Below are 12,301 nucleotides of genomic sequence, written 5' to 3'. Positions count from 1 at the left end.
CCGTGGCTCCACCACTTCATTCAAAGAATCAGGTCATGTGACCACACTCAAATAGCAAGCAGCCAATTGCTGCCGGTCCTAAAGTCATTGTAGGCAAACACTGACTGTTTACAAATCATGAACTGCAGGAGCTATTGAGCAAGACTGATCAGTTCTCTCACACCACAAATCACACTACATTTTTCTACTGAAAGCAGGATATAAGGGAAGGAAGGCTTTGCTGAGAGGACTGTGATTAAGATTCAACAGATGAAATTTTGGTTGTCTCAGTATAGCAGCCATTATTGAAAGACCCCCCAGGACACCATCTGTTTGACCTATTGCCCTCTGGTAAAAGCTTCAGGTCTGTTCACAGACAAACTCAAAAACAGCTGCTACCCCAGTAAACAAACACTGACTCTTTGCAACTTGTGCAACTATCAGCACTACACTTACACGTAGATTTACAGGATACAAAAAGATGTCCACATTGTACCTTTATATATATTGAACCTGTTGTGTCTCAGCACCTTTCTGTGTCTATATTCCATATTTATTCCTAACCACTTGTAAATAAGGCCACTACAATTCAGAAAATGTGCAATATCTGAAAGTGCAATATCACCTGTCTTGCTGTTTTTAAAGGTTTACACATAAAAACTTTTTAATCATATGTTCCCTCTCTATTTTAAATGGTTGTTTGATATATGTGAATTAGGGCTGCGCGGTATACACGGTATGACGGTAGAAACGGTATAAATTTGGCCACGGTAGAGATTTGCACTCTCCCGTCATACCGTCGATGACGTCATCGCACCTGTCTCTGTGTGAAAATGGCCGCAAGCACAGTAACGGCGGAGGAGGGGCTGTTAAAAAAAACGGTGCTACATCCGTGATTTGGACGTGGTTCAGGTTTTAAAAGTCGGATGTTGAGCAGAATATTGTCATCTGCAAGATGTGTGGAGTAACTGTGACCGCCAACAAAGACCCAGATGCCGTCCTATACGGACCCGGACCTATAACCAATAAATTATTAATAGATTTAATTTTTTTACGGGACGCTTCTACTTTAACTGGCGCAACTATTCCGCAACTATTTCCGCTGCTGGTTTAGCTGATCAGGAAACGCACAGACCAACTGCAGAGAAGCTGCGTGTGGAGGAGACTATTGTTAATGACAGAGTATATTACAACAGTCGAAACTAACGTGATGGTTAATGACATCGACACCAACCAGGTGCACTTATAAAATTAAACAACTGTATAAGGAGGCCTAAACGTAAAACAGGAGAGTCTGTGTTTCTCTGGGAGAAACTTTCAGACCTTCTCACAGCAGAGTGAACAGGTGAGGGAGGAGAGGAGGGCAGAGGGTTAAGAGTTACTTCCATCTTCTGTTTGTGGTTTCTGCAAACATTACTACCTTAAGTAAAAAGTAAAAAGTAAAGTAAAAACAGGAAAGTCAATCTACAGTAAAAGTAAAGTTACTTTACTGAGTATTTTCACTTTAGCAATTTATAGTTGTTCATTTAATAGACCTGTCTTATCTTCTCTTTTGTATATTTTGTTCTTAAATAAAGCAAAAGTAATGTAATAGAAAAAATGCAGAACACGCATTACTCGATTAATCACCAGAATAATTGACAGATTATGCTTTAATTTTACTGGTCTGGCCCACTTGACATCAAATTGGGCTGTATGTGGCCCCTGAACTAAATGAGTTTGACACCCCTGATGTAGTCAGTTAAGACCGTGCCATCAATATTGAAAAATATATACTAAATTTAAATGGTGCTCTTAAAATGTTGTTTTAAAAAGGTCATTACATCTGCAAAGTAATAATTCTAATTGATTATATGTCTTCAATTTATATTTCAATTTATTTATAACTAAAAATTCTAAATTTATTTGTAAAATGCTTTATAAAGGGGTATTAATTTTCTTTTTTCTTTTCTTTGTTTTTTTTAAACTATTATATTTTTATCAAACAACAATTTATTATCATCATTATCATCAAGTAGTATCACTCCAGACTTCAAAGAATTAACTTTGAGCACATATTAACTTAATCGAACATATAAATTATTTGAGGGTGAGACACACTTTGATGAAACAGATTAAGTATATCAAGGGTAGGAATTATTTACAAATAATTATTATTTGAGGAAATTTAACATCCCCATTCAATCTTTATTTAATCTTGTACAAAAATAAATAAAACCACAGATCACAGAGGAATCATGAATTGTTTTGTACTGTTTCATTTTCAAATACTATAAAGGTTTTGAAATGCTAAATTTGGGGTTTGAATATGACACTATGGGATCATGCATCATGCTGTCAGGATTTATTTCACAATAATAATTTGCTCACTGGACATTATCCTCCTTATTACATGATTCTGTACCAAAATAAGACACACATTTATGGGACATAAAATATTAATTTTTTAAAAATGATTTTATGGCTTTCTTTTGCAGTAGTGACCTGCTCACTGTGCATTGTCCTGCTTATTACTTATGTAACGTAAGGGTTCGATGTGTGGTGGTTGGATCAGTCTTGTCATGAATAAACAGCAGGATGGAGACGGATATTTTCTTAGGCAGCACTTTACTGTACTCCACTTCAGCTTCACAACAACATATGGATGTCCCTATTCTACTAACTTTTGGACTCAAATGTCTTTATTGATTTGGGAATCTCATAAAATTCTGATCACTATTACTGAAAATATGGTCTTATTCTTAAATGTTAATTGTAACAATAAAGAAGTTAATAATGTAATAAAATTGTTATGTCTGTTGGGTAAATTTCACATCCATAAAACTAGATTTCTCCAGACTATGCCAAATGAAACTGTGTTTTATGTGGAACTTAAATTTTTTATGACTCTCTCTGTAAAATATGTAAAAACAAGAAAGTTTTCAAGACGTCCGGTCTTATGGAAAATATTATGGTACATATTACTAGATAAAATCTTTACTGTCTGATATGTACCACGCACTCCCTGTACTTTACTGTTGTTTTATGTTTGTATGATGTCATGTTGTTTATATAATGTCATGGTTCTTTGTGTAATGTCTTTAACATGACAATAAACTTTGTTAAAAGAGAGAGAAAAAAAAAGCTTCACAACAACATTTCTCTGGTTACACTTCCGTGTCATGGGTCACATGTCTCTGAACTAACCAATGAGAAACTAGAGGAACTTAGCCTGAGATAAATGCGCGTGAGACTTAAAGAGGCAGATCCAGCCAATTATTTAACTGTTTTTAACAATGCTGCTGTAAGTATTTTAACATGTAAATGTGTAAATAATAATTTTGAAAAAAAATGTGTAAGTAGTTAACTGTACAAACACTGTAAATATATTTTTAGCAAATTACAAAAATAAATGAATTAACTTGTAAACCTTGCATATTGTTTTGTACCAAAAATCCATCATTTTACACAAAATATTAACATTAAAATTATTTTAGTTGTTATACAATGATTCCTCCAGAGTCTATGATCAGAACCGTGTCCATAGCAACGGTCTGCCACACAGAAATAACAGACCTTAGAATGCTGTAAGCGACCAATCAGAATCGAGTATTTAACAAAGCCATGTAAGCTAAAATAATAGGATAGTCAAACTGATTATGTATAATTAATATATAATTGTTTAATTTTCTTGTAGATACAGTCCATTTTCCCAGAACAGACAGGAGACATTTCCCCACGTAACGTTACGTTCCGGGCTCCGCAATACTGTGACGTTTATGGTACCCGGAAATAAAGGCGGAGTGAGAGCTCTTCCGATTTTCCTCCTCTCTGACGGTCAGACAAGCCAGACAAACTCAGACAGAGGGACAACATGGATCCAAACACGACGATTCTTCGAGTCAAGAGAAAAAGGGGGACCGACCCCGCAGATGCCTTGTTGTTGGCGTGTAAACGTATCCGTCCGGAGACGTCCCAGAGTTCAGGGGAAACGGTACCGGAGCCTAATGAAGCCGAGGTGGAAAACTCTGTCTTCAAACTCGTGGCGACCGTAGCGACACAGGTGAGAGGCCCGCTGCTACAGCCAACTACGGTGCTAGCTGCAGGCTAACGTCAATGCAGCTAGCGGTGGAAACAACAAATACACGTTAGCTAGCGTGTCTGAATCATTGTAACGAGTTAGTAAAGTTCACTGACTGATAAGAAGCCGAATTTAACGACTTAAAATTATGTCAGTTGTTGGAAATCAGCGAGTCTTCTCTGCTAATTGTTGTTAGCGTAGCACTCAGGCTAGTCAGTGCTGTTAGCCAACATTAGCCTTACATCAGCCACCAAATTGCGTTAGCCTGTGAAATCGTTAGCTCATTTTATTGATGTCGACGTAGTTGTGACGTGTTTTCAGGCCTCAAATGATTTGACTTCATCCAAAACAAAGCCGTCTTGGCCATAACATCAGATTTTAAGTATATCAATAATATAAGGCTCCTCATCACGCAAGCTCATCATCTTAACTAATAGACATTTTCTGGTACACTAATTTACAAGGTCTGCACATGTATTTGTTAAACGTTACCAAACGAGAATTGTATAGAAATTTTTATTTATTTATAAGCTGCTCATGTTTCTGCTTACTGTGACATACCGAGAAAGCATGTGGTTTTTAGTGATGCAGTGAGGTATGGGTTTGAAAGCAAAGTATGCTTTTTGTTTTGAAGAAGTGATGCTGAGCGATGTGGCTTATAAATATTAAATGAATACTTTTAGACTGTTCAACCATAAATTACACAACTATATCTTGATGTACATTTTTTCTCTAAAACGATATGCTCTTACTGTGATCAATATGGACAAAATTAAATGTCACAATATCTTTAACTAATGTTACAGTATCACCAGAGGATGACTATTAAGGCTTCTTGTAAACTATTAACTCAGTGCAAATTTTTCATTGTCTAAATTGTCCAAATTCACTATTCAGTTTTTCAATGTAATGGGTGTAGAGAAAAATCTGCTGGGAGAATTATTTCTGCCTTAGATTTCAATAATTGAAAGCTCATTTTATTTGATTTTCAATTCAGCACTAAAATCAAATCAGTAATGTGGATATGATTTTTTGTGTTAAAGTAAATAATAAAACGAGTCAGTTCATAAAATTAAGTTACTTTATAGGAATGCAGCCTATAAACCCTGAAAACACCACGCTTATGCTAATTTAACTATCTAAAATGTAACACAATATCTAGTCTCATATCACAATATCACTGTTGCCCAGTTCTACTTACAAGTGTCAGGAATCAAATGTCATATCCATTTGAGACCCTTTATAGATTCTCACCTCTTGTCATTTCCCTCATCATCAGGATGCTCCAGTTCAGACGCAGGTTCGACAAGCTTTGGCTCGGCCTCGCATGGCCCACGCACTGCGTCCCTCTGCTGCCAGTTCACAACGGATAATTGGTGATCTACGGAGCACAAAGTGGAGCACCCGGAGGGAGGAACGTTACAGAATACTCTCAAGCCACCGCACAGGGCTGCCAAGCCCAGCTGAGCAGCAGGACCCCCAGACAGACGCCACTGAGGATGCACAGGCGACTGGCAAAGAGCAGGAGAAGTGTTGGGGTCTTGGTGAAATCCAGGTGGTTGATCTCTTACATGAAGATGTAGAGGACCAGGACAAGTCTTCTGGCAAGGTGGGTTGAGCATCATTGTACCTGGTCAAGGATGAGAATTATTAGGATTTAGTCAATAGTGATGTTAATTCCCCTACTGCTTATTACAAATCAGTACTTAAAACAGTCTACTTATTATCCATAATTTAGGGGAAAAAAGGACCTAGAAATGTTGTCACCGATTCACCTTTCAGAAAGTGAGGTTATATTTATATGTATCATAGACGATACGAGGATAGATTATAGGTCTGTCCTGACCTAAAGATTTCAAGTTGACCGGTACTCATCAGTTTAAGCCAATAGGTGACTAGCTGGTGCATGTTTATGCTGTTAATTTAATTATTTAAAATTATTTTTTTTGTAGCACAAAGTAAGCTGCCTGGATAATGACTCTGATTGTGTCTGAACAACCAGCTAGGAGACTGAACATTTAGTTGTTTTTTTTGTCAACACACTGTAATGTCACACAAGTCTTTGTGGTAGTTAAAAATTGTAATTGTTTAAAACACAGGAATGGCTAATTTCCAACTAAACGGTGCACCAGAGGAAAAAAAAAGGTCCACGTTGCAACAGTCCCCTGGGCATCACAGCTGTGCAGCTCCTGAATAGAATTTGAAGTGTTTTCTTTTTCTGTGACTAAAGAATAAATGAAAACATGTTTGACCAAAACTCTTGGGACAGAGTGATGGTGTAGTTGAACATTAGGAGGCAGTCATAATGTTCAACTTATATTGAACTAATGCCTACAATCAGCTACTGATAACTCCTTCATCCTTAGCCCATGTAGCCACGTTTCTGGTGTATGATGTGGCTCAATTCGACTTGCTCTTTTTATTTATTTATTTATTTATTTATTTATTTATTTATATTATGGACAGTACCTGGTACTGTATGTGGTATCACCTCCATTGAGGATCCAGGTAAGCTGAGCCGTCTCTACACTGCAGACCACTGATTGTTTGTGCTACACAGTGCGCACTTTGCAAACCAGGTGAAGATCAGTAGCGACCACTTTTTTAAAAATTAACTCAAAAGTGGCAGCCTGCAAAACAACATTGTAGTTTACTGACAAAGTGCAAAACTCCTTCCTGTACGTAAGGAAATGTTAAAATTATTAAGAAAGCAGTAACGGGTTACTTTTTACTTTTTTTTTTAATTGTGTCATCAAAGGCTTTCAACAGAATCAACAATAAATATATTAAAATCTAATTAATTAACTGTTGGAGTGCTGATTGAATACAGAAAAAATCTGTGGTTGTGAGAATATCCACATAAATGCTGTAGTTCCTTATTGTAGTGTATTAACTGTATTTCTAAAGGTTAAACAGATTAAAAAAGGACTCTTAGCGGTTTTTAATCCAGACGTTAGTCATCATGGATATTAGTGAGCCTCGGTAGTAATTCTTTTCTTGTCTCTCTTTACTTCTGTAAAGCAGCTGTCCTCAGACCCAGAAGTGATCCTGTGTAACAACATGAAGATGTTGCGGGAGCATCTGAGCATATCTGGAGAGGGACTGGGGGAAGATCACCGGGAGCAGGATACCGACTATGTCTATGATCTTTACTACCAAGAAACGGTCACACCAGGGTGGATCCAGGACATCCTGTCTGTCAGGGCCTACGCCGATGAGGGAGAACTGGTGTGTGTGGATGGATGGACGGACAGATGAATGAGTGCTGAAATCGGAGTGAGTGAATGAAGACATGGGTGTAGAGAGTAGTTGTGGGGGAAACAAGTGAGCTCACAGGGCTGCCTCAAAACTTGGAGGTTCACCTGGGAGTGGTGCCTTACATTGCGCGTCACACAAAGTGTTGTGTGTCTGATATGCATTCAGGTTGGTTCTCATCACTTTCCTCTGGGTCATTTCATTATTTTCTGGATAAGATGGCAGAACCGGAGTTCCAGGGCTGGAGTTGGAGATAAACTCATTTTTCCCACCTCTTTGAAATGAGACATTTACTCATCCTTCTTCAGATCAACTGTATCAATCAGTGAGCCAGTCAATCAGTTAATCACTACATCCTCAGCTAAAATATATTGACAAGATGGACTAAATTATGTCAAGCAACAAAAAATATACAAAGATATGCAGTCTGTATTCTGGTATCAGTGTAGTATCCTGCCTAAATGGGCTTACATATATGAAGTTAATAATACGTATCTCATATTGTATATTTGTAATATTCAGTATAGTTTGCTTAATTTTCCAGGCTTTGGAAACAAAATTAGCCTGTACTTTGCCACTCAAACCAACTTTTTTCGTGTTCTCAAGAGCACTAACTGAGATGCTCATAAAGCAAGTGCACTGCTACTTCCTGCAAAACCATGCTCACCTGGGTGAAATACCAAGTTTTTTGGGAGCCACTTGAGCTCACACTTGTTATGTGCCCACTGCCTGTTATATTTGTGTTTTGATAAATCAGCTGACATGCAGCTGGGTTTTGCCTGCTGTTCAGCATATATTTGTTTTATTAAGTAAAACAAAGCGATTTTCTAAAATTCCTCATTTGCTCTAATGAATCAACAAAAAAGAGACTTTGAGATAAACCCCTTGTTTGTCTCAGGTGCCCGACCTTGTGGTTCATGAAGAGGAGGTGTATGAAGATGAGGATGATGAAAACGAGGAATCAAACTGGAGGAATGACTACCCTGATGAGGAGAGTGATGCAGACAGCGACAGAGAGGAGCGCTACGGTGGTATGTTTCTTTTTAAGGACAAAGTTCAGATTTTCTGAAGTGGGGTTGTATGCAGTACATTTATCAGTAGACGCTAGGATTGTTTTTTCTTCTCACTTCAGTCTGCTACAATAAATTCCTTTATCAGCCTATAAGAGTATGTCGTTACCTGCAAGACTCACATTTTAATCCCTTTGTTCATTATCTGTGATGAAATCAGATTTTCACACAGTCAGAGAAAGTAAAAGTGTGCATCCTCTATCTATAGTTCAGTTATAAAATCCCAGCACACAGGAGTGTCTCTCCCCAGGTGCTGCAGCTGCTGACCAGCATCACCTGCTCTGCACACGCCACACTTCTCTGTGCCTTTCAGGGATTTATTTAAATCAAACCAGAGTGGGTGATTGTGAGAACAGTGGACTGAGGAATCAGTGTTGTTGGTGAGATTGACTGAAGGTGACGATGATTATTGTCAGATTAGTTTTGTAAGAGGCAATAAAAACCGCTACTTCTGGTTAAACAAAACATATCTTACTCTTTCTTGCTGTCGCCTTTCTATAATGTTGTCAGACACTTAAGATAATAATCTGAGCCTGTCAGTGGTAAAATGAGCACAAGTAAACAAGCAAGCTTCACCTGCCCTACCTGCTCCTGTGCACAGAGGTGAAGTGGCTGATAGCTTGTCACCTGTGGTCTGTTTCCATCACAGTTAGTTTTGTTGCTTGTGGTGACTTCGAGCTGTGGGCACAGTGGCTCCGCTGAAAAACCAGAGCTTAAACTTGTGTACTAACCACTTGTTCCACCGTCTTTTCACAACTTTACATTGCGATCAGAAAGCTTTTTCTGTCAGAAAATCTGCCATGATGACTCAAATATCACTCTGTCTCGCTCAGCCAGACTGCATGAGCAAAATCAGTACTTTACCTGTCAGAACATGGAATTTGCAGAGCTTCAGCTGTCTCAAGTCAACTCGAGTGTTCTGAGGTCAAATTAGTTATGTCTCCAACAGAGTCTGGTTGAGATGGACAAAGTGATATTTGTCTGTTTTGTTTTCTGCAAAATGAGCATAAAATGCACACAGAAGAGCAAAACTTTAAATTTCTACGATCATTAATAAGTGATGTGATCACTGATGTGTCTGTACGGACTGACAAAGTTGACGTTTAAAATCACTTTAGTACTGACACCTTTCCAAGCGCTAGTTGCTTATCCCAGTCTCTCTGTCATTCATTGGCTGGTTTCTGTCTCGTGTGTGCAGGTTACTGGGAGGAGGAGCACTCGTACAGCCGGAGGAGCTGGCAGCGCTACCAGAGGGAAGTGCTGCACGAGCTGGGCTGCCGCGGTGAAGATGACAACGATGATGAGGATGATGATGATGGAGACAAATATGATTCTGATTGATCTGTCACCTTAACCCACACCTGTCAGTGGATCTTCCCTATGCCCTCTTCACAAATAACACCGTACTCACAGACCTGTGTGTAGGTGAGAGGAGAACAACTGCTCGAATGACACGTAACAGAAACATTCCTGAAAAACAGAAGTACTTCCAGAAATCCTGTCTCAAAGTGTAGCAATTTATGTGTAGCACTCAGCAGATTTTTACAAAATTTCTCTTGAAATTGACTGAGAACATCCTCTTAACACTAGTAACAATACCCTTCTTGTTTAAAAGTTAAATTTGCCATGTGCCGGTGTATTAAAAATGTTGAGAAAATTGAGATGTTTTCAGGTTAAATCCATCCCTCTCTCTACTACACGTGTGCAGGAGTAGGTGTTATTTCCTGAAGGACCCAGAGTGTCTTTATTTTTTATTTTAACTGTGGTGGAGTGAACTTGTGTGTGTGTGTGTGTGTGTGGGTGTTTGTTCAAAGTGGATGTGTGTGTTAGAAATGTTGCATATTAGTGTTACATGCCTGGTATGCTTTGTGCTGTTAACACTTCTGTTAGTGAGACGTCTTGGGCTGCGTGTGTTTGCAATTTAGGGTGTTTGCATTTTGTGCATGGTAGTGTGTGTAGGTATAATTGTGCGTGTTAAGGTTTTTGCATAATGTGAAAGCGTGGTGCATTATTTTTGTTGTGGGCGTGCGAGTTTGGTTCGGAAAATTCCCCCTTTTTGAAGTTCAGATTGTTTCTTGGATGCTTGTTGAATTCAGAATTTTTGTAAATATGTAGATGTGTATAAAAAGAAAGCTTTCAAAATAAACTTCAAACATCTCAGTGTCAATTTGTCCTGAATAATAAACGCACATCTTTTAGTTGGAAACATTGAACATAGAATCTCTAAATTCAAGATCCTGAGATTAAAAGTATGCAGTCCAGTGATCCACAGCTAAAGATGAGTAAACAATACATTTTCTCTTTACAACTGAAGAAAAGAAGAGCAGGAAAAACAAACTGCATTCTTGTTAAATCCACACCTGTTTTGCATAATTACTTCCCTGAAGCAAAGCAGCGTCATTTTTATGAGGTGAGACAGGAACAAGCAGGTGTGAAAGCCTTCAATATGAGAGGTCAGTCCCAACTGATCTGAATGATTGTTCAAATTTCAGGCAAATTAAATTTGTTTTTAAAGATCTTTAAGACCAACAGTCCATTTTTATTTATATCACCCAGTATCACAGTTTGCTTCAGGGGACTTAATAAAAACACTTTTATCTGTAGGGAAAAATGGAAGTAATCTCAGCAAGCCACAGAGGAGGGATCCACCTCCCAAGATTGACAGGCAGGCAATAGATGGCATAAAGAAGAATAAAGTCAAAATACAGGTTTTGGTGACAAAAATTCTCATGCAAAAAATCATAAAAAGTGTTATACTGTTCTATTTAAGTGATCAGATGGGATTTGTGTGTCCAGACCATAGATCAGATGTTTTAATCGTACACCCCACTGGATGAGCTGCAATGTGTGAAAAAAGGCAAAACAGTCATTTATTCTGGAGCAGAATACATTCCTCTGAAAAAATGAAATGAATTACTTGTAGTCATACTTAAATACATTGAACAATGTGCAAAATATTATCAATAAGAAGCTTCAGTCTAAAGTAATCTGTATTAGACTTCTATCTTAAAACAATACTGCTGAAACCCTGTTGCCAGGCCCAGAGCCAGACAGAGGCAAAAGTGAACTAAGTGCCTGCTCAGGACCCCTGTGGCCACCAGAGGGCTCCCAACAGCTTGAAATGTTTTTTGTGACATACAGTATTATTATCTATGGTAATCATATAAAAACACAATATTATGTTAATGGACTGGTTAGCTAATTCCACTGCTTTAATAAATCCCAGCTGCCTCTGTTGGAGCTCTTGTCACATTCAGCACACAGTGAACCAGTGAAAGCAGTCTTGTGAGTTTGCGACCTCTTTAACATTAAAAACTGTAGCTGAAAACATACCAGCTTCACATCAAAATGATGTGAACAACACAGCTACAACTAATAACACTTATAATCTGTGTGTTAGATTTGCAGGAGGTGTGTGAATGATCAAGCATTAACAATAGTTAAGAGAACTGGTGACAGTGAAATCAGACCAAATGAAGTTCTGCTCAGGGTCCCATAAAGGTTTGGCTCGGTCGTAGGTAAGACACTCAGACCACTGTGAAACCTTTTGATTTAAATGTTTATAAGGCAGGTATAACTTAACCCTCTCTCTCATTAGCTTCCACTTTAGATGGTGTGGTGTGGTGACGCAGCATTACTATATACATGAGTGGAAATATCTAGAAAATTAAAAGAATTTTTAGATCTTAACAATCATTTTGTTTTGAATCATAAATAAGTAAAATACCATACAGTTGTTCAGCTGCAAAACACGTAACTGTTTGTTGACCCACTGTGATCTGTATGTTGTAATGTACATGTAAAAAGACATTTCAGGCTGATCTAGAGCTTAAGATCTGTGCCCAAACCCAAGAGGACCCGGCGAGGTCGGGTCGGGCCTTATCTCTTACATACTTTGGGCTGTACTATATTTATTTATTTATCTATTTTATTTTTT

The 12,301-nt window shown here is 38.1% G+C and overlaps 1 protein-coding gene across 2 annotated transcripts; it reads left to right on the top strand.

Moving 5' to 3' along the window:
• Nucleotides 1–3,767: 3,767 nt before the first annotated feature.
• On the top strand, nt 3,768–10,531 carry slc7a6os (solute carrier family 7 member 6 opposite strand). Of its 2 annotated transcripts, none has more exons than XM_084722024.1 (5): nt 3,768–4,021; nt 5,319–5,648; nt 7,061–7,267; nt 8,193–8,325; nt 9,563–10,531. In XM_084722024.1, exons 1-5 carry the CDS (start codon nt 3,833–3,835, stop codon nt 9,703–9,705), a joined length of 1,002 nt encoding a protein of 333 aa, XP_084578150.1. In that variant the 5' UTR covers nt 3,768–3,832; the 3' UTR covers nt 9,706–10,531. The 2 variants fall into 2 exon arrangements, with proteins under 2 accessions (XP_084578150.1, XP_084578157.1); XM_084722031.1 differs by having other exon boundaries at nt 3,770–4,021; nt 7,064–7,267.
• The last annotated feature ends 1,770 nt before the right edge of the window (nt 10,532–12,301 follow it).

Source organism: Lutjanus erythropterus, chromosome 1 (assembly GCF_056507025.1).
Source record: "Lutjanus erythropterus isolate fLutEry1 chromosome 1, fLutEry1.hap2, whole genome shotgun sequence".
Classification (NCBI taxonomy): Eukaryota; Metazoa; Chordata; class Actinopteri; order Lutjaniformes; family Lutjanidae; genus Lutjanus; species Lutjanus erythropterus.
Note: the sequence above shows the minus strand (reverse complement) of the source record. Positions and strands in the feature narration are given on the sequence as shown.

Bases quoted from the DNA above. Each gene is read 5' to 3' on its own strand.
- slc7a6os (XM_084722024.1), top strand. From the start codon at position 3,833: ATGGATCCAAACACGACGATTCTTCGAGTCAAGAGAAAAAGGGGGACC. The intron at 7,268-8,192 runs GTGTGTGTGGAT...TGTTTGTCTCAG, and splicing joins ACGCCGATGAGGGAGAACTG to GTGCCCGACCTTGTGGTTCA. The intron at 8,326-9,562 runs GTATGTTTCTTT...TCGTGTGTGCAG, and splicing joins CAGAGAGGAGCGCTACGGTG to GTTACTGGGAGGAGGAGCAC.